At 45.9% G+C, this 27,309-nt stretch overlaps 1 protein-coding gene across 1 annotated transcript in view; it reads right to left on the bottom strand.

The window, feature by feature from the left end:
- The window catches only part of P3H2 (prolyl 3-hydroxylase 2), an 85,907-nt gene extending 59,437 nt beyond the window's left edge, over positions 1-26,470 (bottom strand). Inside the window, exon 1 of the mRNA XM_009682139.2 lies at positions 26,009-26,470. Within this exon, the coding sequence (XP_009680434.2) occupies positions 26,009-26,470 (462 nt within the window). The remainder of the gene's footprint in view (positions 1-26,008) is intronic.
- Positions 26,471-27,309: the final 839 nt, after the last annotated feature.

Below are 27,309 nucleotides of genomic sequence, written 5' to 3'. Positions count from 1 at the left end.
TTCCCAGGCTGGAACTGAAGGTGGGGGGGGGAAGGGAGAGGGGGAGCTGTTAACAACCTTCAAACATGAAAAAGGCTGATATAAAGAGAAAGGTAACAGAGAATTATTGATCAAGGACTATCTTAGTCCTTAGATTTACTTATGCTTGTAGCATGCATACATCTTTATTTAGATATCAGAAGAAATTCCCAACTTCAAGAACAGGCAATTTCTGAGACATGATCCCTTGGCAATTTGAGATTCTCCTTCTCTGGAGGATTTTAAGGACACATCTGATAGGCACCTGCTAGATACTTATCTCATAGCAGGAAGATGGACTAGATAAATTCTTCAAGTGCCTTCCAACTCAACATTTGTTAGAATCTATGACTTTTCAGCATTAATTTCTGTTTTAACTAGAATATATTCAGTTCCTAAGATACCTTGTTCAACTTCAATGTGAAAAATTTCCCAAGCCATAACATTTGCCATAGTTCTTAATAAGTCATTGCAATTGTTAACTGCCTTCAGTATTAAAAATTAGTATCCTATTTGTGCTCTGAATTTGCCTGGTTTCAGCTCCCAGTGGAACCTGCTACGTTCTGCGAAGCAGACTGCAGTCTCCTGCTGACATTTGTTTTCCCCACATTGGCCCGTGATCCATCTGCCCCACTCAGCTCCCTGTCCTCCTTCAGTTTCACAGAGCTTCTGGAGCTACCGCTGAAAGGGGTATCTCCCGCCTTCGCCCGCACAAATACACATGCATGTTATTAATTCAGCACAAAATTCTGGGTGGCAATGACAGGCAATGAAAGGACAATTAAAGCAGCATCTCTCACACAGTGGCACCCTTTTTTTTTTTAATTGTTTTCCACAAAACTTCAGATTGCGGAAGGAGTCAACCGAGTCACCAATAAATAAATATATCACAATATATGCTTACATTTAACTGTATCCAGGCTACTGAGAATAGCATCCAAACACTAGGGGAATAACCCAAACAGATTCTCAACCCAAACAAACATCAAGGAGACATTACAAATTCCCAAGGATTCACACTCTGTAAGGGACATCATCTGGTGGCAACGGTATCAACAGAACAACTGCATTTCTCCACTCTTGGATTTGTTCCATTTTCTGTGTATTCCTCCTCAGCCTGGAGTCCCTGAGGGTTTTCCATGGGAATACAGAGACCTACCATAGTGCAAGCACATTGCGCGTGAGCGTGTGCAGGCAAGTACATATGAGATAGACAGACAATGATCATTTATATCCTTTTGGGGGGATCAAAATAGTGACATGACATCCAGATGTTAGCAGGGACCAAACCTTATTTATTTGTATCAGAGAAGTCCATGAGCTTAGGGACTTGGGCCCACTAAAAATACGATAGCCCAGAAAAAGTAACTAGTTTGATGTCCAGCATTATAGGTTTCACTAGCATTTCAACACCACAGATCATACTGCCATACCTGAACATATAGAATAATGGCCTCTCAGCTGACCATCATGACTGGAACAAAATCTCGGGATGACAATCAGGTGCTCAACAAAAACATCAGCTCACTGCTCAGCAGCGCTCCAAAGAGCAAACAGAAAGAGAGCAATCAGAAAAATAATAATGAACATCACTGTGACATATATCCACATCTCAAATACCCCATGTGCTTCTGATCCCTGCTTCTTAAAGAAAGAAGTAAACAAACTAGCGTTCTTCAATCTGGAAAACAGACGTTGGAGGATCACATAGAAAGATCAGAATCCTTAGCAACCTGGAACGCTGAATGGTGAATGACTGTTCAGTTTCTTCCCATTCAGGAATTACGGAGACCAAGAGAAAGGAGGAGGTGAGAGATTCAAATCAAAGGCAAAAAGGCATGCCTTCACACAGGATGTCACTACACTGGGAACTCCTCACTGAAGGAGGGTTTGGATGCAAAGCCTCTACATAGATTCAAAAACAATCAGACAAGTTCATGGAGGAGAGATCCAGTGAAGACTCTCATATGCATGAAAACCAACTTCAGATTTAGGATGTCCCAGAGCCACAAGTTGTGCAGGCTGGGAGAAGATTTGAGGGAAGTGTCACAACTTCTTCCTCTGTTCTTCTGCCCTCCTCTGAATGACCACTGCTGGCCACTGTTGGGGACCTTTATTCTAACTGAACACAGCTGTTCTTGTGTTAGCTTCCTAAAAAACAAAAAACAAAAACAAACCTCTTCCCATCATCATTAATCATCTGTTTTCCAGTGCACACAATGTTACTAAGAGTAACAACAGCAATAACAGAAAGCCCTGGGACAAGCAGGTTTTCCCACTAGAAAAAAAAATTAAATGTGGTTTATGCATTGCATGTCAATAGTCTGTTCTTGCAAGGAGCTTTAAAGGAACTCAGCTGAACAGAATGGCAAGGAAGAGTTTTATGACATCTGGAATGTGACTCAGGTTTATCTGAAAGGTATCTTAATTGAAACAGAAAATCCTTAATTAAGATTGGAATTCCTAACAACTTCTCTACCACCCAGACAGCAAATTCCAGGTAAGAAACTGATTCTCTTCCAATTTTGACTCCTCCTGAAACTGGAAGTCAAAGGAGTACTGTGTTTTACAGGCATTATATGACCTCCGATTCAGGTGTTCCTCCTTGGCACCCACTGTATCCAACAGTGCAGACCTAGGAAAGAGGTAGGTGAAAAAAGTTGCTTAACTGATGTTATAGCTATCTTTGAAAATACAGGAGCAGAAAAATCAGTCGGTAGTGCCAGACCAATGCATCAAGCACAGGCAGGCAGCTATTTATGCTGGCAACTAGATCTCTACACACTGGATGTATCACTAGTAGGTGCTTGTCTGTGAACTCTGAAGTTGAAATCCTGACCTTTAACTCAATAGCAGTCACCACTGACTGCAGACTTCTCAGCCTGTACCTGACACTTCAACCTCTCCCACAGAGCTCCTACACAGCCTCTGATTGTTTCCTTACAACTTCATGATGGGATGTTTCAGCTGAAGTATCTGTGGTGTGAGAAGAATCAACAAATTGCTGGATGAAATTCAGATTAGCACCTTCGCACCTTTTAGGATAAAAATAACCAAAGGATCCTGGGATTCATCCCAGAACTACATAATTCTCATTAATCAAGGGATGATATATCTGTCTCCTTTCCAATCTTCCACATCCTCTTCTCCAGCAATATAAAGGGCAAACAAACCAACACCCTCTATTTTTCTTCTATGAGGATCCAGTTTCCACGAGACTAGACTGACTTGGCTGTGAGCTGGAAAATAAACCAGAGCTCTGCTCTTTCTCAAGGGGCCAACCACCAGATGAAGAGTCTGTGTACAGCCAAGACTGAAAAAGCCCATGACTCTACTTTATACAGGCTCCAATCCAGGCTGGTTGCTTATAACCGAAGTTGTTATAGAGAGTATAGCTACTCTCTTCCTGGAAATAATCTCTCTGGACAATTGTTGTAACAGAGGGGTCTTCCAGCTTCTTCTCCATCTGCCTTTCTGTACCAGCACCACTGCAATTTCTCAGCCTAGCAAGGTTTCCTCGCTCTAGGTGTGGCAGCAGCACATGGATCAGAAGCATTACAACCAGAACGGGTCCCTCCTCCCTGAGACTGAAGCAGGAATGTGAGATCCTCTCTCCCAGATGCCAACACTACTGTTTTCCTTTCAAACTTCAGTGTTGAAGTTTCAAGGCAGCTTTCAGTGCTCAGGGCTTCTGAAAACTTACTTAGCTGCCCTGCTACAGGATGAGTAGCCAAACTTAAGGCTTCTGCTTTCAAAACGTTGCGACCAAATGCTTCTCAATGAGGGTTCAGTCCATTCTGTGACTTTCCAGGCAAAGCTGCTTAGGTATTTCTACTCTGATCTACTCAATGTCAGTTTTGTTGACACCACCCTGCAACAGTGATCCCCACATCACAGTGGAGGGCTAGGAGCTGGGAAGCAGTTCCCAGATGACATATCTTGCATGTCCACACAGCAGAGCTTTATGTAAAGACCTTCTGAAGCCATAGGATCAATCATGCTTCCTGCACAGAAAGGACCTGGATTTTCATGTCTCTTCTCTGTCCTTTCCCTGGAGGAAATAGCTGGTGATGAATCAAGACCCTTAAAACTGTTTTGGGCTGCAACCACAATGACTAACTGGGAGCTCTTCAGGGGTGGGAAAGCCTGGAAAGTCTGAGATTTGACCTACATCATCTCTGGGCTGCATCTGACTGACTCAGCAAACTATAAGGGAGTAAGATCAGCATCTGTGGTGAATGAGAGTCTCCTCCTCCCCCTCCCCTTGCAAAAATGTGGAGTTGTGGCACAGTCAGGCTCTTAGGCATGCAGTATAATGCAAGGGGAGGTGAAATAAAAATACTTTCCCTATCTACCAGATTATAGCAAGATTTTCTCAACAGGGAGCATGACATGTCAGCTGTCTTTAGGGAAGCAGCTCTAGCATCACAGCTAGAGCTGTACTTGCCATGGTAACATGGCTTCATTGCCTTGCCTGCTGTATACTGAGCTTCAGACATCCAGAGTGACATCCTCTGCCTCTGATGAAAGAAGCGGCAAACCTCTGTCTTGGTAACATTAAATATTAAGGAAAGGCCAAGACTCATTCCCCCTGCTTAGACCCTACTCAGATTCAGAAAGGTCTGATCAGACTTACAGTTTGGATATGAGCAGTTGCACTGATTAATAAGTAAAACAGATGGCATGGGAATGAGATACAGAAGAAAAGCAACATATGAATTGCAGGTGGCAATCCACACCTGCTGCCTACAGCAAGTTTAGATTAAGCACTCACACCTCACTATGGAAGGGATAATTCTTGTCTACCTGCCAACACACATAATTCAGCCTGATCCCCATGAGTGCTGTGAAAGCCTTCTTCTTTATACAGTTATCTGCAGTGAATATTCTGTATGGCAAACTCTCCCGCATGCAAATGAACTTGAACAGCTGTACCTACCTGACCAAAATTCATTTAAAAATGAAGAAAGAGGTATAGACTTCAGGCCATTCAAGACACCCACATTTTCTGGAGCAGGGCACAGTGCCGCCCTGCCAGCCAGTTTGCCATTGCCTTCTATAGAGTGTGCAAAAACTACCAATTTACTGAGGCCATTTAGCCTCCCCCCCCCCCCCAAATTCAATAACTCTAACAATTGATGATGTGATCTGTGGCAAAGTTTGTAATCAAACTTTTAGCCTCTTCAAGCCTTTTCATTTTACTAGGGTGGTGGGTGCCTGATGCCAGCTAGACTCTGCCCATAGTTCACCAACTAAGAACAGGCAACTCTCCTTCCTTGTTTCACCTTGTCGAATTTGTACGCTCTCAGCGATTTATCTACCACATCAGTGCAAGCACCACAGGCTGTTTAAGACAAAAGTCCACCAACTCTGGAAGTTTATAGTTCTGCTACTGGCTCTGAGCATCCCATTCACTAGCACAGAGCAGTGGCTCCCACTGGCCCTGAGCAGGTTATACACTAAAACATCATTAGCTGAGGAGAAGTGGGGGGAAAACAAAAAAAAAAAAAAAAAAAAAGAGACAACTGTGATGGAAGATTGTTAACTGAATACTGTGTGCTTATTTTCTCAGCTAAGGTAAGCTTCTTGCCTTAGATCCTCTACAGCTTATGTAATAGCAATAGCTTTTCTTTTTCAGCACCAAGAAATACTCCTCTTTTCTTCATACTTCAAAAAAACTTTGTACCGATATGAGCAAATAACAAATCATTTTTGTCTGACTGCCACCTTGCTGCTTAAATAAGAAATAATCTAATTAATGAACCTCCAAGGGAGAAAACAGAGGCTTTAATGAAAATAAGACACCAGCTAAGCACTATGAACTTTTCTCAAATCCTTTAAAAACGAAGAGCAGCTGCCTGGCACAGATCCCCCCAGCAGCAATAACTGCAGCATTTGGAGAAGCTGTGCATGCTTCTGAAAATAGGAATGATCTTGCGCCAAAGATCATAATCCCTTTATTTTATAGGTGTCTGAATTTAAAAAAAAAAAAAAGGAAATGAGTATCTGAGAAGATGTATGTAATGCAATGCCTAGTGTCTTACTAGAGTTGTGAGCTGTCTAAAAAGGTCTTTTTTTTGGTTTCTCTCCAAGCATTGTCAAGTAGAACTTGGCTGCATTTAAACTGAGTGTCCAAGGGGTTCCGTCTAAAAAAAACTTCAAACTTGATTATCATTCTGCCACAGCTTGGAGTCACACATACTGAAAGCTCAGCTGTGGTCCATTTTTGGGAAGCTATAACATCCTAAAGTTGCTCCTAGGGGACCTATATAAAACCTTCTCAGGGAATCTGACATATAAGCATACTTTTTTTTTGGTGAACATAACAAGGCAGGTTGCACAGAGTCACCTCTATGAAGCAGTATGATATGCTGTCACTGTCTCCTTGTGTGAAACAGCAGATGAAAAGCTGGGCAAAGAAACAAAATTACTGATCAGTTACCAGTAGCAAGAAGAGTCAGGTCAGAGCTACCTTGATGGGGGCTGGTGGTGAAAAGGGGAACGGTACACCCATGCCAAGGACGATGCATGCAGAAATGGGTAGGCTGAAGTCCCTCTGGCCCTCATGGAAATCTGCACATAGCAGAAGAAACCTTGTGACTGCCTAAATCATGATGCCTCACTAAACCTACCGATGTCCATGTGAAGGCACAAGCAAGTCTCTGGAGGTTTGTGGGAGAACAGCTTTGGCAGAGCGAAGGCAGAAGTGAGAGCTCTCACCAGAACACAGTGCAAGGCTCTGGTTATTTAAAGCATGGAAAATACCAAGAACTGGCCATGAAACAGCAGCTGTTCCTTGATTAGGGTCTAGTCTTTTAAAAGCTACTCTAAAGAAAGCACTGAATATCCTATTTATGTTGAAAATTATACAGCTCATCTTCCATATTTAATGCGAAATTGCTGAGATGTAGCCAGTGGACAGAACACAGCCATATTCGTCTTTAGCACAACTACCACCCAGACTCATATGTGATCTTGGTCTTCTACCCTGTATTTAGACTACAATAAGCTGTGCTCTGCATTCGAGGGAAAAGAAAAAAATTGAATCCAGGCCTTTGTGGGGAAAAAGTTTCAGTCAAGAGGCAGGCTGCTTTTCTGTGGTTACTGAGGTAATGAAACTTCAACAGCAGCTTACACAATGTCAGAGTGGAAGAAATTTTAAGCATCTACTAGAAAGGTTTTAAGTTACTCAAAAGCTTTACTGATAGGATTTCAAGGTCAGCTCCTCTATTTGGACACCAATGTGCAAGTGAACACGTCCTTCAAAGCCACATGTGCCAGACTATTCATACTCACAGTCTTGTTCTCTACCATTCATAAGTATGAGTGTGAAGCAGCAGGGCAAATCAAATAAATGACTTCATTCCTCTGGGGATATGAGGAAAATGTGAACAAAGAAGCAAACATTTACAAATTCAGGATGCTGTACTTTTGCCAAATTTTCTTCCAGCAGGGAACTCTGAAGGACTCAGTAAATGCAACTGATACTCATGGATGCAGAGCATTAAGGGGGAAAAAAAGTGTGTGCACATGTGTGCAAACAAGCTCCAGGATCTCCCAAATGCACAAGACTCCTTGCACAGCACTGGGAAAGACATCACAGAGCACACATTAGTTTAACATAATAACACTTCTGTAACCAGTTACAATGATTTATGTCTCAGAAAAAGCAGAGTTTGGGGTGCTGAGTCATGTGCCAGATGCACATAATCCCTTTCATTAAGGCATACAGAGACTTGCTACGAACTGAGGACCAAAAGCTCCTGGAAATCCTCACCCTGTAGCAGAAAGGGTGTTTATGAACAGGCTAAGGTGCTCCCAACTGCTAAGGAACAGTCAGCTCCATGATTTTCCTTCTTTAAGAAGACATATAATTGCCATTCTGAGAAGAAATGTATCTGTGCCTGTACCTGAAGAGGAACAAACCAGATAGGACTAAGATTATAAATACAAAATCTTCTAGCAGAGGCTAAACAGGAAAAAAAAGGTTTGGATCTGTTTCACTAATGGGAAAACCTGATGCATACTACCTAAGAACAACTCTGGTTAAACCTCTCCAGCTCTCTAGCCTGAAGGAACTGTCCCTCCCAGACAGAAAGGTTCAAGTCCTCTGGGTAACAGAAGTGGTGGCTATTGTCAAAGATCTGACAAGCAGCCTTTGCAGCTGTGGAAGCAAAGCCATGTCCCCTTCAAAACTTTGACACAAGGAAGATACTTAATATGCAAAAAGACACGAACCCCCCCCCCCCATTTACTATGTGCAGGGTCTAGACTCCACAAGATATTAAAAGCTGCTCCCTCTGTCCTAATTGCAGCAGAGCCACGGCCTCGCTGCTTTGTTCCCAGCATGAACTGTTGTTCTGCTTTTCTTGCGCTAAATTAAAATGCAACCTTTTAGCAAGTTTCTACTTTCAAACTGACTCAACAAGCCTGTCACTACCTCTTGAAATTTGCTGCAGGTGAGTGAAGCTCTGTGTTTGCATTCCAGTGACCTTTGGTTTGGCACAGGAGTCTGTCAAACTCATCTGACATTGTGGATTGCTTCCCCTCTAGATCCCTGTACAGCCTTTCTGTTCTCTGCTCCACTTTTCCTGCTTACATTTTTCTGTTCACTCTCATTAGAGGAGGACAAACCTATACAGGCTCTAGAGCTGAAATTTCAGTTTACTCCATGAATTTTAAATTAAGTAGAATATTGACTTTCCAACAAACAAGTTCAATGGATGTTGAAATAGCTGTTTTTCCAAGCAGGGTGGGGTTTTTGTTTGTTTTTTTGTTTGTTTTTTTTTTTTTTGCTTTTAAAACAAAGCAAAATGAATAAAAGTCTTGCTGCAAAGGGAGTCACTTGCAGTGACACTCCTTAAGCAGTGCGGCTCCAGGTGGGACGAGCTTTCACTCAGCCCTAGAGTCAGTTCGGCTACAGCCAAGGAAGATGCACCAGCTCATGCTGACTGTAGAGTTTTTGCTGATAAGTTTCATCAAAAGAAATACAGCGGTGTTCAGAGCAGATTCCAAGGGGAATTTGTGGTGTGATGATGGGATGGTATTTATGGCACGGTGTGGTGATGTGGCAGACAGAATTGGGTTCAGGACACGGACGATTTTCCTCCTCTGGTTTGCCTTTCATCCCAAGCCACATACACCTTGCTATGTGAAATGAAAGCCTTTGTCATTGGGCAAGCCATTTAATTTTCCAGATTCAGTCCAGGTCCAAACCAGAAAGTGTTTGTATCCCAGGAATCACCCCAAAAAACCTCTTGGGTCACATTTCCCACGATGAACCTACTAGGCTTTCAAGGCCCAAAATAAAGAGCACTATTATTCTGCAGCCTGGTAATAATTTGGGGAATTGAGCATCTCAGATGAGTGGGAACCCTAAAATCCCAAGGATACCATCAGGTTTGGAGGGCCCTTTAAACAGCATCAGAGAAAGTTCAGGGTAAAACCTCTGGAAAAGAGTATATTGAAGGTTCCAAGGCCAAAAAGGTCTTTGTAAGGATAATAAAGAATATCTAACAACAAGCATTTGCTACACAGAGTCCTGTGTTGCTAAAACACAGAGACTATTTCTTCCTGATAAAGAGCTTTAATGAATGGGTCGTATGTGAAGAAACCCAGCTGATCTCTCACGGACCTGTACAGCTCTCATATGTCTCCTCTTGATTAAGCAGGACAGTTCTGGTGGGTAATACAGTAGTATGAACAATTTCCACTTGGAAAACATTTAGTTCATGTTTTGCTAATAAGCCAGGCAGCACTATCGACTCCAAGGAAACTGTTTGCATAACTGGACTTTCCTGTTGCAGTATAGGACATCTTTAATTAATCTGCTACTGCTTATGCATGCTATTCCCATTAGAATTTATTCACAGAGCACACGGAAATAGTTACAAGCATTTGAGACTCTCCAAGCATGTGATGTTAGCTAAGACTTACAACACAGTGTGGTACATAACCACTGCACATCAAACTCACTTCATGGACAGACAAATCAAGGCATGGTGTACTGTTTCCCTTTCTGCCCCTAAACTGACAAGACATGGGCTGGAATGGACCAGACCCACCATTTCTCTCCTGCTTCACTAAACACTGCTGGTGGCCAAAGGACCACTTTTCAGGGTCACATTCCCAAATAAAACATGCTTTGGACCTTCAGACAGCTGCTACGTACAAGCCTGAGGTTTATCAGATCACCCTTGAGCTCCGTACTTCTGCAGCCAGCCTTTCCTCCAATGCCAGCCCCAGCGACCTACAGGTTGGTATGCCAACTAAGTCTCTTTCAGACTGCAAACTCACTGCAATAGGAAGGTGTCTTCCTGCCTTTGGAAAGGAATTGCCAAACGTGAAGTATTTTGATAATGTAATCATAACCAGCTCAGCTGCAATAACATACATGCATACCACATACACGCATCTTCGCCCATCTTACAGTCCCTAAAGGCAGCCCAGCACCTGCTGTGTGTGGGTCTGAGCAGGAAAGCCTCCAGGATAGATTCCTTTTCTCCAAGGAGCAGGCTGACTCCCACCAGCCCCCACCGATCCTGCCTACAGCTATTAAATCACACCTCCATCTTCAACAGGGAAACCAGCAACTCGTGCTTCCCTCGCTTCTGTGGTGAGCTGCTTGGTATCCTCATTCAAACCTCTTCTCAAGGGTTCTCAGCTTCCACCCTCACCCAGGACAATACAGATTTAGTATCTTCTTCAGTAGAAGACTGAGCAAGCTGCCATTGACACTCATTTCTCTGGCTCTATTTACTCCCGCGCTTCAGCTTAATATCAGCCTTCTGTCTCTAAGAAAAGCACTAACTCGGAGCAAAAAACCTCAGGCCAACAGCTAAAGGTCCCTAATTCAACACAGGCTGACTCCAGTACAAAAAGCAAAGTGAAACAGCAGTGCAGGTGATTCCCTAAGGACAGCTAGGCTTGCTGAGGATTGACAAGGGGAGCTGTTTCGAGCACAGCTCTGCCACCTGACTTTGCTGACAATTCCACTTTGGAGCTGAACTGCAACATCCCCCCTGCAAAACAACTGCAGAGAAGCAAGAATGTAAACAATATGCCTAAGTATGCAAACTGTTATCTACTGCTTCTCAAAAGAGGCTTTTCCACTATGTTTTCCAAGATATGGGAATGCACCAATTACAGATAGCTTTATGTACTATAACTTTCAAAGAAAAAAAAAATCTAGGTAAATGATTACTCAGGTCTCTCTACCTGGTTTGTTTTGATTCAGAAAGCTTTAAGGGATTAAAAAGTATATTTATGAGTCTATCATCTAGCAGAATTTCAAAGCAAGGAACTCTTACTAGAGTTAGAAAACAGAAGTATGCTGATTAAAATAACAGTCATCTGGAATTAAAAACATCCCTGCGGGAAGCCTTGTAGTGTAGTGCATAAGTCATTTTCCAGGGACTGTTTTTCTGAACATCTAAAATCCAAACAGCAGTCAGGCTGGAACAAGTCCTCTGAGAAGAAAAAAAAAATCTCTTCTTTTAATTTCGGGACCTGAGCTTGGGAACATTCAACTCCCAGAGCTTTAACTATCACACCAGAGTTTCCAGTTTCCGAAACTGAAAATACCTTGCACATTCAGGGCATTTGGGGAGAGCTACAAGCCTGGGTCCTCCAGAAATCACTGCTGTGCAAAGCTGCTGTCCTCAAGCACCTCTTTTCACTCTGCTCACTGCAGCCTTCCCATCCTTCAGGCTCACACTATCGTGCTGGGGTTAGGGAAGAGCCAGGCTTGGCAAGGAGGCAGTGATGCAGCGTGCTTTGCCTTAGCTACACCTGAGTGATTGAGGCCACTGGAATGACACCTTACTCCAGCATTAAAGCACTGTACATATATAGGATCTGCCTCTCCAGAGGCTCGTTTACCTGGCAGCAAGTCCAGTCTTGAGAAATTCAGGTCACAGTGAGAAAGATTCAGCTAGATTAGGTGGTGGAGGGCAAATCTGAGCATCAGGAAGCACCCAGAAAAGCACTACATACAAGAATAGGAACTGCAGGAGCATCATGAGTTCCCAGTGGTCAGAGGCAGAGCATCACATTGCTCCTCAGCCCGAGCAGCAACATACAGCACCCAGCATACCACCTCTGTCTGCACCCATCCTCTGATGCACCAAGTGCTCATGCTGCCACCAAAGCCGTGCTGGTGAGGGCTGTATGAGGAACATATGTACAGAAGCCGGAAGAGCAACACCTTCAACTTCCCTTCACAGGAGAAAGTGCTGTCCTGAAATAATATGGAGCCTGGCTCCCACTGTAACTCAACTGAAAACAAGGTGACAGGCATGCACAGTATTTGGAGAACAAGCTCTCCTACATATAGCCGCACCCAAGGATGTGGGCACAGCTAAAATAGGGCACTGCTGGTCTGCTACAGCAGCCAGGACTGCAGGATGCACAAGCAGCTCAGAAGCAAGCAAACTGGAAAGGCAAAGCTGTATGGGCACTGCTTAAACTGAGTGCGTGATGTGAACAGGGGCTGAAGCCTGATCCTTAAAGCAGGCATAACATCATGCTAGGCAAGAGCTACTAGAAGCTTGCAGCACATCCTGCTGACACACCACTGACATGCTGTGTGGACAAACTCTGCCTCCCAAAGCAGCACATTGCTATTTTATTTGCTGTGTGCCTTCCTCATAAAGGATCCAGACTGAAATCAGGTTTGTATTAGAGTGAGCCAAGGTGCCTGGCTAGAAGAGGCAGTAACAGTCAGCAAGTTCGCAGCTGACCTCCAAGAGCCAACTCTGGAGATGCAGCAGGGCTACCAACCTCTAGCACAAGGATGCACTGCATATGTTAAAGGAAACGGAGCGAGGCTGCCAACTTAGGATGAAGGAAACTACTAGCTCCCCAAAACATCAGTATTTAAAACAAAGGAAACAAAAATGACCACATGCTAGAGCAGCTCAACTCTTTCGCGCTGTCCACTTGAGGAGGCGCTTTCTGAATGCACAGCATGGAGGGAGTCTGTAGCAGAGGGGCCAAGCCACCAGGAGTGGAGGATTGCTCGGGTTCATCCCAACCACCTGGCTCCCTGCAGTAAGAGAGTCTCTGAATCGCATCCTTGAGTCACCCAGCCAGTTCAGCCCCAACTTATCCCACCCCAAGGTCTCAACCACCACCGCCAGTACCTCCATCTCCATTGATGGTGCAAGCTGAACCTCTTGGGAAGTGCATGCTTTAACTGGGTGATGTTCGATAGCCAGGAGATCAGGCAGGATGCTTGAATATTCTACAGAAAAACCTAGGGAACATTATTGTCTGTCATGTGCCAAGACCCATGTCTCATGGCTTCCTCACTTCTGCTCAGTGCCCATCTATCCCTATCCCTTCTGGGACAGGTTTCCCATCCCCGCTCCTCCCCCGAGTTTAATTCACTCGGGGTCTGCCTTAGAGGGGATGTCTATTGTTACCCAGGAACGCGCCTACGCTTGCTGTCAAGTGGCCCTTGATCCATGCTGACAGAAGCAAAGAGAAAGGCCAGTGAGCACTGGTGGCACTGGGGCCAAGCTCTGGCCCCCGTTAGTCCCTCAGCCAGCCCTGCTAGCCAGCCAAGGCAACGCTGCACTGTGCTCACTGGGCTCAGCAGAGGCAACGCAACAGAGGGCTTAACCCCTGCTCTACCATGTCAACCCAGCTCATAGCTGCACAAACCGGTTCGAAATGGGTTATTCCCTGTCTGCCCCACCAGCAGCAATGACCAGAGCAGTCCCTGTGAGGAGGGAGACACCAGTGTCCCAGGCAGCCATCAGCTGGGGATTTGCAATAGGTGTAGCACCCTGAAGTGGGCACGTGCAGCTTGGGGTCTCTGCACCACAGTAATTCCTAATGCAGGATGCCATGGTGGCAAACCCTGCTCTAACCCCCTACTGTCAGGGGGCATCAACAGGACCAGGAAACAAAACAAAAAAAAAAAAACAAACTTTCCCAAAGCCTGTGTGATTCCCATTTAAGCAAGCTGCCTTCCCTTGCCCACTACCTGAGATCAGTGCACCTCACAGCTGTTATTAAGAAGCCAGCTTCATGTTCCCCAGCAAACACTTCTCTGGGATCAGCACTACCCACATCTGAGACAACTCTTGTCAGTTCTCAGCCACGCTGGGGAGGAACCAAGAGACAAGCAGTCCAGGTAGGACACTTTACCATACACCTGAAAGGGACATGCCTGAGATGAACCAAGAATTTTTTTTTTTAAATGAAACGGGAATTAAAGAGCATGAAGTTTAATTAGTTCCTTAAAAACAAGTTTCCCTGCTTGTCCTAACATCTCCAAGAGTCCTTTCACCATTTTTATTCCAAGAAAGACTCTCAAGAGCAAAATGAAATCTCTTATTCAATAAAGCATTTCAGGAATAGCAGTGCCCCCTAAAATTACATAGCTCTATATGAAAAGCTAGGACAAGACACTGCATTCTTTCCTCCCTGTCACTAAAGGATTTTGATCAATCACAGATCTTTTGGATGCAGCCAGCAGCCCTGGAAGGAGGAGTGCTTTCCAGCAGCAGCATAGTGCTATGTACTGCAAGTCAATGCTCTTCCTTTCAGATTATTTCAATGAAACTTTGCAGATTCTCATCTGCTTCCAAAGAGAGTAACTCAGGACACAGATGCCCCAGTATACATAAACCTTAGAACAGGCAGTGCCTTGGCAAAGGCCACTTTAAAAACAGAGCTTTCTAAGCAAGGGACTCAACAGTCTCTAGTTCACTCCCTGAGCAGTCACAGCAACACCCTCAGCAAATATTTTGAAGGATATATTCCAAGCTCTTTCTCTCTGTACCACACAGATCTTTTCTGGGAAGGGATATGACTGGCTCCATCTTCAAAAGAAATTGCATCCCCTGTTTTGCCGCAGTCCTGGGCTATGAACTTCCGTGCATCTCCACATCGCACCTCTGGGAGACCAGCCCAGACCTTGGAGAGTTGTGGGGTTAGGCAATGCTTTACCTGCAATACTTCAATGTAATGTTTGCCCACCCTGTGCTTTACAACAAAGCTGCAGGCAGAAGGCCCTCTGTATCCAAGTGATCTTTCCACTAAACTCGACAGGACACTGCATGGTCTCAGGATCCTGTTTATGCAGGGACACAGATCAAGGGCACAATTCCAGCTGGTTTGGAAAAAAACAGGATAAAACAGTATATTGGTGTCTAATCCACATTTTTGCTTTTTTTCCTCCTCCAAATTCCATTAGCAAACCCCCGTGTGCTGGGAGGGACAGGCACATGTGCAAGCAGCAGGGCGGCTTTGCACCAAAGACAAACAGCAGGGCAGGCAATGTTTCTCTATCTGAACTGCTGTCTCAAAACAAGGGAAGGAAGTGATGCTACTTGGCAAGCAAGCGCATGGAAAGGTCTCTGCTCTGCCATGGCAGAAACACACCAGGCTCCACAGAGGGTTAGCGAGCAGCCATGTAGTTACATGAGCGTTAGTGCACCCTGCTGTTTCACAGGGAGGATCTCTAGTCCACTGATACTCTACCGTGTCTTGCAACATCAGCATCTCACAGGGAAGGACTACATTCATAGACAAGAGCTAACATCTTCTGCAGCTGAGCTGTGGCTGCTGAAATCCAGTCTCCTCTCAGCAACATGGGCTAGCAACACCAGTAGATAGGCCAGAGAAGCCAAAGTGTAGGCAAATGTAGCCCAGTTTGTCCCCAATAGAGTTTGGGGAGTGGTGAGGTCTGAGATTTGAGCTCTCTTCCCAAACATATATTGTCATTTATTACAGCCACAGATATTCCCAATGGCTGCATAGCATCCAGCCTGTCTCTGTCAAGTCTGTCATCCCTGGTAATGATTTCTCCTGCATGAAGCGTGCTTCTTACAATGCTGCCTTTTTAACCAACTTCTTTCTTTGTGTTACAAGAGGTTTGCCAGTGAAAAAAGGAGCTCCCTCCCCTTCACCAAATCCTCTGTTCCCTCGAGGAAAGTAGTGCAAACACCACATAGCAGCAATATCACAGCAAGGAAGATATGTTCAAAAGGTAGGGGGAGATCTGGTGATGTGACTCACACTGGCTTGTAAAAGTTCCTTGAGTTATCTTTAATCTAGCTGGCAAAACAGACAGAAGATACTGAGCTTCATGCCACATCACATGTCCCTCTGAAAAAGCCAGGTAAATAATCTGCACTGAGCAGTATGTTGCAGTACCTCCACTAACAACATTAGAGAGCTCAGAAACGCATGGGCCCGAAAGCAACCACACAGTACAGCATTGCCCTGCACCAACAGTGAGGGCGCAGAGGAAGCAGAGCACCTTGGACCAGTTCACAGAGCCAAAGAGTTCCCTAAAACATACCTCTAATTTGCTGACTTCTAAATTTTAACTCCATACCTTAAGAATGCAATTTGATACTGGAAATATGAGTCTAAAGCCAAACTCACATTTGTACCTTTTACAAATCCTATCTATGATGGTAAAAGGACCTGAATCCCACTTTTCAGGGGGGCACATTTCCCATAGGAATCCCCATCGCTCAGCACCTTCAGGGAGGCAGTTTAGTGGCAAATTCTGATGTGAGGGTCTTGGTTTGAAAATCTTGGGACAGAGGTACATTTTGGCACTGCAGAGAGTCCACTTCTGGCACTGTCACTTCATGTTCTGCTCCTTCAAGGGTTTTCCTCCATCTCCCAGTTGCTTTTCACCCCCTTAATAAAACCTTTAGTGCTACAGAGAGAAGTTTTTCCTCATCCATAGCTGCTCAACATTTAAAACTCCCTGGCTGCCCTGAGTCCATGGTGTTAATGACTTTCTCCTGGTGACAGCTTAGCCCTATTTACTCCTGAGCACCCTGCCTGCAAACTTGACATGATTTGCAAGTCAGCATCAGCACGCAGAGGGGAGAGCAGAGAGCGGCAGCAGCTGGCAGAGCACTAACTGCCTCTCAGTGACAATTCTGCCACCTCCGTGTTGCGAGGGGACACGTTCTTCAGCCTGACAGCACGGCCAACATGCTGTCCTGCAGCCTATCTGCTTCCCATCTCATTATGGGCACAGACTCTGCCTTTCATCCAGTTCCTGAAAGAACGTGTTTTTTCTGCCCCTCCGCCCCTTTTTTTTTTTTAAATGAACAAGAAGCTACAAGCAAGCATTTGGCCTTCACAACTGATGGGCTGCAGCCAACCTCTGCCATATGTTCCAGCTAATACATGTGGCTTTTGCTTCCCATCCAAGAAAGGGAAAAAAGGACATTTATGAGCCGGGAGTCAGCAGGAACATGTGGGAAGGAAAGGGTGGGGAGGGGATGCTATTTTTGTTGCTATAATTATTCAGTGGCCAAATCCCTGACCCTTGACGTCAGCTCTGGAGGGTCTGTTTAACTGTCCAGTTGTCATGGAAAGGAGAAGGACTGGTTCAGAGGTACAGGCTGACAGGGAACAACTCTTTTGTGCTTGAACTCCCACACAGGCAGACCCCTTGCCTTCATTACTCATCACCAGCTTATGTCCAACAAATAAGTCAATTCCTTTATTGCCTATACATTGGCTAGAAACAAAAGCATCTAAGGAACCTCAACCCTTCATTCCTGCCATCAGTTACTTTTAAAGAGCAGAGGCCAAACTCTGATCTCAGTTTCCCCAGTGTAAATGCAGAGAAACTCCATGTCCATCAGCTGGGTCACTGCAGGTTCACATAGCTGTAACTAAACTCAGTCCAATCTCAGCCCCGACTACACACATGGAAATAGGTCACGTACATGGGTCCCTATGCATCAGGAACAAACCCAATCACAATGACTAATTCCTACCACCTCCAAAGGAAAAACTAAGATAAATAACCCTTGAATCCCTTGCTCCAGATGTCAAGCATCACCTCGAGCCCAGAGTCCTGCTAGCAAGGCTCCTGCAATACTTAGGAGGTTGGCAGCAAGCAGCTCAGTTACTAATTTTATGGTTTCTTATTACTGCCCACACCATCCACAATGAAATCACCACTTGTAACAGGGAATGGGAAAAATCCTTGTTGAAACCTCAGGCACAGCTCATAAGTACGGGGCATAAGTTTTCTTAGCAGGGCTAAATAGCATTGCTCATTCACATGTGGTTCATTATCGGCTGCTGTTAGTTATGACTGTGGCCAAGGATAACAAAAGGACTCACCAGAAGCCAGAGCAGAGCTTGCTAGGATGTATGGACGAGAATCAACAGGCAATGCAAAAAGCCATTTAATCCCAGCACGAGGCAGCACATGGACAGGGCAGGCCAGCAGCAGGGCTCTGCCAAGGCGCAGCCAGCAGAGGAAGCAGTCACGAGACAAGTGCCTTTAAGGGAGGAGCAAGGTGCAAAGAAATCCCATGGAAAACTAAAGGGATGAAAAGAACAGAAAAGGGGCAGGTTCCCAGGTTACAATAAAAGCAGTTTAATACAGCAGGACTAATCTGCTCTAAAGCCAATGGGCTCTTCTGTGCTATAAGTGCACTTCTGACCATGTTGGGATGTCAGCCTAGCTCATGCTTTCGAATACCTTTTGATCAAGATGATAAAAGACTCAGTGAACCCGGATGAGTTAGAGTGCTGTCTTCTCCATCATCCAAGCTGCAACATCAGGGATTGACAAGAAATAAGGAGGAATCATGACTTACTTTTCCCTTTCTACCCCCTCACCCCTGCCACCACCAAGAAACAGAAATGGGAGGCTGGGACCTGCCATCAATTCTTCTGAAGCCTGGGCACAACTGCACAGCTATAAGGTGGAAAGAGAAACTTGGTAAAACAAGAAAAGTAGTCCTGGTTATCAAATGACCAATTAATAGCCTATATGAAATGAGTTTGGTAAGTCTATGATCAGCTTGCACTAATTAGATGTGTCCTTGATCTCCCTAACTCAAGCTATAACAATATCCAACTCTACACTTAAAGCAAGCATCTTTGATTTGAAGAGGTGCTGAGCAGGGCTGTATTCATTTATCATCAGTTAAAAAATTATGCAGAAATTACAAACACTAGTTTTGCTTTCTGATTTGCTATATTTTAAGAACAGTGGAAAGCCACTACAATCACCAAGTCTAACTTTTAGTACAACATCAGCCTGAAGGCTGGACGCAATTAGTTCCTGTTGGACCTAGAGAATTAATGAGTGGGGGGGGGGGGGGGGGGTTGAGAAATCAAGACTCAGTCTCCTTTGAAAACAATGCGCACATCCCTGGGCTCTCACTGCTGGCTTAGTGCTTCCAGTGTTTAAATCAGTGAACCGGGAAGTAGCAGTCATTTTAAAGAAGGAAAAGCCCTATCAAGGGCAAATAGGTCCCTCTCCTCCAACAGGTTCCCATGTCTGCATATTTGTGGAGAGCAGAGCCTTGTATCTAGTCTCTCTTGCAGCAAGATCCCCTTATAGGGTTCACCTTACTAGGAAGTCATATGACACTCTCCCCAAGATCTCCCCATGCTAAGAGGGTAAGGGCACCACCACCTGCTATTAATGAAAACAGATTAATAGAAATCTGACCATTTCAAGCCATGGGCTTGCTTCCTGTTTTTGCAGATCTGCCCCTTCTGAGAAGCCCAGGACTCCCATGACCCAGGAAAATTTAGGCTTTTAGTTTCTATGTTAACATCACGGGAAGAAGGAATTTGTCCCAGGTCTCCAACCCCCACAAATTCAAAGCAAGCCATATGTCATGCACAAGGAGCTCCACTGAAGTCAGCAGCACCATTTAGGGCAAGTCAGTGCAGGTCAAGAGCAGGGATATTCAATTCTGGCCTGAATGAGGGACATAGAAAAATCTGAGTCTTGATGTTTGGGTCAATCTCAAACTGAGTTTATTTTTGTGCATTTAATTTTAATCTTTCTGAGCACTAACATTTGCCATCTGGTGAGGAATGGTCTCTTGAAGAAGCTAAATAAAGAGATGTTCCAAGAGCTTAGTTCTGAAGAGTTATACATTTATCCAGCATCTGGGCAATACCAGCTCTCACAATTGGAGAAAAACAAACACCTCTAATAGTAATAATCCTAATCAGAATGATTATCTGAGTTCTATCACAGATCTTTGTCTAGGTTGTGAGATAAGAGTCCCATGAAAACAAGGCCAACCAACCTGGTAGACCTCAGGGCACATGGTGGCTTTGATGAGAAATAACTTCAGTGGGCTGCTCCTGCAGACATTTTAGTGGGGGGTTTTTTGTACATTATTCTGTGTCACTACCCCTGAGACACCAGAAGTAAAATCACCACCTTTCTCCAAGGCAGCAGTCCACTTCAGGACAGGACCTTATGTTTGAAGGCTGTAGAACTGCTGCAAAAAGAAAACAGAGTAAAACTTTTATAGAAAACATCAGCAGTTGAGCAAGACAGTGCAAATTACAAAAGCAACCTTGTTGGTGTGAATCCCGAGTTATTCCACAATTCTTAGGTGGATACTTCAGACGTCTGTCAGGGTGACAAAAGACTCTGGACCAGTGCAATAATGCAGAGAAACAATGAGTAATTACTTGAGGTGGAAAGAATTTGGTAGAGATGTCTTAATAAAGGCTTGCAACAAGGCCCCAGAGACAAACGCCTCAGCATGGTTGGTGGTAGGACTTGCAGAAGCACAGGCAGCAGACAGAATGAACAGTGTGGAAATGGTTTATATATATGAGGTCTCCTCCCCTGAGTTTGGATTTTTATAAATAGGGAGCTTTCAAAGCCAGAACTGGAACAGGGTGACAATCTGTATCATAGAGGTTTCTGTGAGTTTGGGCTCCCACTCTACTTCCTGATCCACTTGTTTCTTCCTCCTCCACAGTCTTTGATCAAGTCATTATTGCATGTGTTGCACTTCAAAAACCTGACAGTGGTTCAAGTTAGCAGGAGGGCACTGCTTAACTCAAGGAAACAGTCACAGCAGTGCCTGCTGAAGGCATGACATGCCCAGTAGATTAATGTGGAAGACCCAGCAGGGCAAGATAGCAGTGCAAAGTCAAAGATCTCCCCAAACAACATCATTAGAAGGATTAAGATGCATGTAAAAAGTATGGATGAACAAAAAGAGAAAAGGAACAGCTTTATGAAACAGCCTTTACCGCAACATGGACAATCTAAGCTTACTGCTTTAGATTAGTAGCACATGAAATCCTGAAAATAATGTCATCTAGGAATAGAAGCATAACTTGGACATGGCAAGGAAGACCCTGAGACAAAGACAGAATATGCAAGGTTGACTCAGATTCTTGTACCTTTTGCTCACCAGTGATTGACATTACTAGGAGAAGAGCAAGGCCCTATGTGTGGTAGGGTTGTTTTATTTATTTTAAAACACAAGCACAATCTAAAAGGCCTTTATTTAGATCCAAGGCTGATGGTTACAGATCAGACATTCAGTTCCTACTGCGCTTCACAAACATGCAATGGGGCATGCAGACAAGCAGGAAGATGAGACTGTTGGGAGGTCAGCATTTACAAAATGGGAACAAATGCTCAGGAAGGGCACACAAGTATACAGAGGGGAAAAAGAAAACAGGCTATAGTGATCACAGCAAATGAGAAGTTACGGATAGGAACAAGGTAAGACAAGGGAAAGAAAACTCAGGGGAAGGGTTAGTGGGATAGAAGAGAAGGACGAGTTTTGCCATTGACAATGATCAAGTTTAAAGTTACTTGTTATCTTTGGACCAGGGTTCGTGTGGGCTCACAAGACCTTGCACCAGGACTGCAAGCTGCGCTTTGTTGCACTGCTCACGGGCAGACTATCTACAGCAAGCTCCAATAAGGTTACTGAGTCAGCAGCTCACAACTAACTAGCAAGCGCTGTCACAGTGCAAGCTGTTTTCTCCTCCACTCACTCTCAGAGCTGGAAAGCCCCTGGGTAGGGGTGTTGGGGTGGGGGTAGAAACATCATGGCCTGCAGGCTAGGTTTTAACCGCAACTAGATGACTAAAGCAGCACAGCTAAGAGGATGCAATTAAAGACAAATCTCAGACTGCAAAGAGATCCTCCCACACCCACCTGCCAAGCCTCATGGGTATTTCATTGACATAGGCCAATCAGCCAGCACACTGCACAGCCAGCTGCTTAAGTTAAACTGTTCTTCTGCTCATGGACACAATGTTGAAAAAAATCCACTGAAGGACCTTTTCCTAATCTATGGGCTGGAAAGCTTATTCTGCTATCTGCTGCCCAGTCTCATCACCTTCCCTGCTCCTTCTTAGTTTTCACATCTTCTCAAAACTCATCCCACTCACCTTGGGTACAGCTAGCTGAAGTAATTTCTAGATGGTCTGAAATCATCAGCTACTTTAGGAAAAATACTCCCCGTGAAGAATTTTCCTACTTACAATACATATTTGGAAGCTGCAAAGATGACCTGAAGGCACATTTGGACTGGGGGTGCTTGTTCAAAGCAATTTGTCTAAAGTCTCTGTAGTGCAATCAACCTTGCAGGCCTAATCAAGTCCAAAGCCCATAAAAACCTTCAGCTGAATCCATCAGCTGTCCCAGTCCTGCAGTGCACCACATCATGCTGCAGACCCTGAACTGAGGGTTTTTGGTGACATGATATTTAACTTTTTACATTTTCAAAGCCTAAAACAAGAAACAGAATAACTCCTTCCCCATATCTGGGGAATAACACTGTGGCCTTCAAAGGACCTTTACTTTGAAGGTATGTAGAGGAGGGAGGAAAAAGAAAAAAGCATAAGGAGCTGATAGGATGACAGGGTTTTAATGACTAACAGGACATGTTCTCACACTGGGATATGATCAATGTTTAACCTAATCATATTATCACTTCCCTCCCCCTCCACTGGGCTCCCTATAGGGGCATCCTGAGCATCTGCTTAGGAAGAGCAGCAATATAGCCCAGGGAAGCCACTGCTACAGTTCAGTGAGCAACAAGGAAAGTCCTAAACTTCAAATTTTAACATCAGTTTTCCACCAATTTACTACAAAGATTTTCATGTCACCATGATTGCTGCAGACAGTACGCTCACTTGCTCTAGAGAGAGACCCAGGAACTAAGATAGACCTCAGCCCTTCTAGCTTGGCTCTGGGGATGCACTGGGTCACTCTGCTGGCCCAAAAGCAATCACTCCCAAGGTATAGACAGAGCAGGCCAGCATTTGGTCCGTGCATCTGTACAACAGCAATAATAGCCTTTGCTTTTCATACCCCACAGGAGCGTTGTGGGAATTAGCTCACATTTATTCAGCATCATTTTTCAAATCATTTCATGAGCATCAAGCTTCAATTTTTTTTTTTTTTAATATATTCCTTGCCTTGTAATTCCCTCCCAAAGGTATACAACTCCCTCCCCTCCAAGAAACAAAGTGCAAGGTCACTGGGAGTGGGAGTTAGAAAGCATGTTCCAGGCTGTTCCTCCTCCTCAAACCCACAAATGCCATCAACCCCCAATGTCCACTCAGACCAGGGGCCAGTGCAAGTACGCAGCAGCCAAGCTTCCCTGTGCAACAAGGAAAGGGACTGTACAGGATACCCAGCAGGATGTTGAAACAAAAAAGGAAGTGAGGTTAGGTTAAAGGAAGAAAGCAGAGGTCAAACAGTCAGAGAGACTATTCCAACTCTGGAGTCGCACAACCTGCCCACAGCAGCACAGGGGGCCCAGCACAAGCCCCCTTCCACAGCTCCCTTTTCTCAAGGGGAAAGCAGAGTAGATGCGGCTGACGAGGTCTCCGTGCAGGGCGTGTGCAGATGCATCCTGACCCTCAGGGAAAATGCCAAACGATCCACTCAGCCTTGGCAAAAGGAGATAGTTCAAATCCAAGCATACAGTAGAGCTAGACATTACAGCTCATGTTTTGTGCAAGTGCAGGCAAATCCAACAGGGGACTTTTTCTTCTGCAAACAGACTTACCAAGCCAGGTCAAGAGAGCAATCCTTATAACACAGCTCATGCTCAGCCATCAGGGGAGCGAGTATGAGACAATTCATTACGGGTTCCTCAGTGGCACAAGGATGCTGAAAACTTTGGCTTACAAACCTGGCCAAAACTCAGGAGCATGAGGCTTACACATAGGGTTAAAGTTAAACATCAAAATGGAAATAGCTTTGCCCAGTCAGTACCTTCCCTTGAATACAAGGTCTGAAACCCAGGCATCCATGCAGACAGAACATCCGCTAATCAATCAGCTAGTAGGAAATCAGTTGAAATGAATAAGCCTCTAGACATTGCAGAAGCAAATTATGATGACTCAAACATATAAAGCCTGTTTTCAACTCATTGCTTTAGTATGTTTACAATACATTTCTAAAACTAGGAAAAGAAAAACCTCAGAGCCAGCAGAAACCAAAAAGGAAGCTAGATCATTCTGAAAAATGCATCAAAATTATTCTATATTGATTTTACTGAAATGGAAAACAAACAATTGGTTAACCCCATCCTCTAATTCAGAGGAAAGTTTTGATAAACTTGATGTAAGCAAAGCTTTGGGACTCTGGGAAAGGCTTTGGATTCAGAAAGAATCACTTAGTTTAGTATGACAAATTGAATGTCACTGCACATAGATGGGGACACTACACAGAGCATCTTTTAGGATAAGGACCTCAGGAAAGTTCTGCTAGCTTTAATGGGATCACATATGAGTCAAATTCTGGGAATGAGATGAGAATATGATTTCTTTCAGGAACTCTGCACAGGACATGTACACTGGAATTTAAACAACTTCCATCTAGCCCCCAAATTGTAAGAGAGACATTAAGGCAAGGATAGCACACAAAGCACAGCAAAAACAACATAGCCATGACTTCTCAATAGTTTTTAAAATGTAGCAGCCGATGATTTGCCTCCTATATTCTGTTGCTGTGAAGTTACTGCACTGCAAGAACTAACACTGTCCAGGACAGACATTTGCTTCTCCAACTGGAAATGGATTTCAGCAGAACCACCCTCACCATGCTCTGCCCTGCAGGTCCTCCCTATTCAGTTGCCTATAGCAACTACAAGGTTAGGAACGTACTTAAAACAGAAACCCAAAGGAAGATGTTCCAGAAGTGTTTTAAATATTCAGCTTAGCACGAATTAAAATCCCCACAGTTTATTCTTACTAGTCATGAACAGGAAGACTTACTACAGGTAACTGGCTTGACAGAGCACAGGTCTTGAACTAAACAAAAACCACCCTAAACTATCTTTCCCCCCCTCTTCCCATTTTGGCAAAGAAGTTCAAAGAATAACACCATTCTCTTCATGGAAGGGTAATGCTACAGGGCAGAAGTTGCTGGGATAAGAGGATGATACCCAAGATATCAGTGGCTGCAGAATACTGGCTGTGCAGTGTCATGCAAGGTATTTCATAACACAGAACAGAACAGCACAGAGATCATCAGATCAGAGTAGCAACAATTCATCCCCTCAGCTTCATGTTTACCCTCCGCTCTGGAAAAAGAGCATTTTACAGTTCAGTTTACTCTAAATGGAAACTCCTCTTGCATCAGGGTGTTACTGGGGGGCTTCATGGGGCTTTCCCCCCACCCCCCCATAAACTCTCCACCAAAGGGAGATCACTTCCAGACTTGGTTATTCTACACTAAAACAAAGAACACTTGCCTCTCCCCCTCCTTTGAGGGCTGAGCCATGGAAACTTACTGTACACATCAATGACCCATAAGGGCCCGACATCAACCTGCTGGATGCCCAAGTTTGGGCATCCCTGCTTCCCATGGGGTTTCTCACACAGTCCCTGCAGCCACAGGGGGACAGCAGCTTGGGCCTCCCCAGAAGGAGGAGCCCAGGGTGGGCTTGAGGGCAATGAAAGGAAGGAAGACCATATCTGGGAGGCTTGAGAGACAGAAATGTGGGAATATCAGCTTGGGGGGCAGGAGGGGAATCGATGAGGGGGACTCACCTGAGAGAGTCTGAGATGATGGGAGAGAGGGTAACCCTGGAGAGGGCATTGGGAGAGATGGGAGGGAGGGAGCCTGGAAAGGGTTTGGGGGCAATCCTCCACCCCCCGCTGCGAGAGACGAGGTGGGGGAATAACCCTGTTGAGAGGGCTCGGGGCGACGGGAGAGGGGCGCCCGGGCGCGGCGGTGCCTCACCTGGATGTAGGCGCGCTGCAGGTAGCTGTAGGGCACCCTGCGCTGGAAGTCGGCGCGCACCTCCTCGGCGGCGCGGTGGCGGGAGGCGGCGCCCAGGCGCGGCTCCTCGCAGCGCCGCAGGCAGCCGGCGCGCCGCAGCACCGAGCCGAAGAAGGGCAGGTCGCCGCCGGCGCCGGGGCCCAGCGGCGCCAACCGCACCTGCCCGCGGCAGCGCCGCCGGCACCGCAGCTGCGCGGCGCGCAACTCCCGCCGGCTGCCCAGCGCCCGCTCCAGGCAGCGCGCCGCGCCCGCGAAGTCGCCGCCGTAGTAGGCCTCCACGCCGCTGGCGTACAGCGCGTCGAAGGGCTCCAGCGGGCCGGGCTCCGCCGCGCACCCGCCGCTCGCCCCGCACGGCGGCGGCAGCGGCGACAGCAGCAGCAGCGGCAGCAGCAGGGCCCCCCAGGGCCGGCCCCTGGCGGCCATGCCCGCGGCGCGGGGGCTGCGCGCTGCGGCGCGGCGCGGCTCTGCCTTGCCCTAGGCGGCCGCGGCGGGGCCGCGGCGCGGCTCCATGTGCGCCCTCCGCCTCCTCCCTCGCTGCCGACCGTGTGCGCCCTCCCGCGCCGCCGGCACCTCTTAAAGGGCCCCGCGCCCCTCCCGCGCCTCTTGCCCGCCCCCGGCGCTGCCCCCGCCGCCGCCCCCTCGGGTGCTCGGCGCTGCACAGGAGAGGCGGGTGGGGGAGCGGGTGCGGGGCTTGCTTTGAGCTGGGCGACAGCCCGCCGAAGAAAGCTGCTTTTCCCCAAACGCCTTCTTGCAGGACAGGGGTGCCCCCTTTTTTCCTTGCTAGCGCAGTGCTCTGTGCCGGGCTCTGCACCAGCCCCCGGTGTGGCTCCCGAAGCACCGCTGCCGCCCTGGCCACAGCTGGGGACATCAGCTCTAGATGACTTACTCTGTGGCTGTAATGATGTTTTAGAACATCCCAGCTTCAGAGAACGCATCAGCCCTTCCTCCTTGTTTTCTCTTCCTTACCCCCCACACCTCCTCCTGCTTCCTTAATTCCATATAGCCGGCATTATTGTCTGCAGGATGTTTTGTGACGCTCTGCAAGTCTGTTGCTTGGAGCTGTTACTCTTTGGTTTCCCTGTGCCTAACCCCTCTTGCCCTGTCAGCCTCCCACTGCTGGGAATTCTGCAAATAAATCGTCCGGGATGGGCAAAACGAGTGGCTGGTAAGCCTTTTCACCTCCCAGCAGTGTGTATGTCTCGCTCCTTCTGGGGCTTTCTCTTCCAGTGCTGCAAAACCCTGCCCTGCCAAAATATTAGTCA

Source organism: Struthio camelus, chromosome 9 (assembly GCF_040807025.1).
Source record: "Struthio camelus isolate bStrCam1 chromosome 9, bStrCam1.hap1, whole genome shotgun sequence".
NCBI classification, from domain to species: Eukaryota; Metazoa; Chordata; class Aves; order Struthioniformes; family Struthionidae; genus Struthio; species Struthio camelus.
Note: the sequence above shows the minus strand (reverse complement) of the source record. Positions and strands in the feature narration are given on the sequence as shown.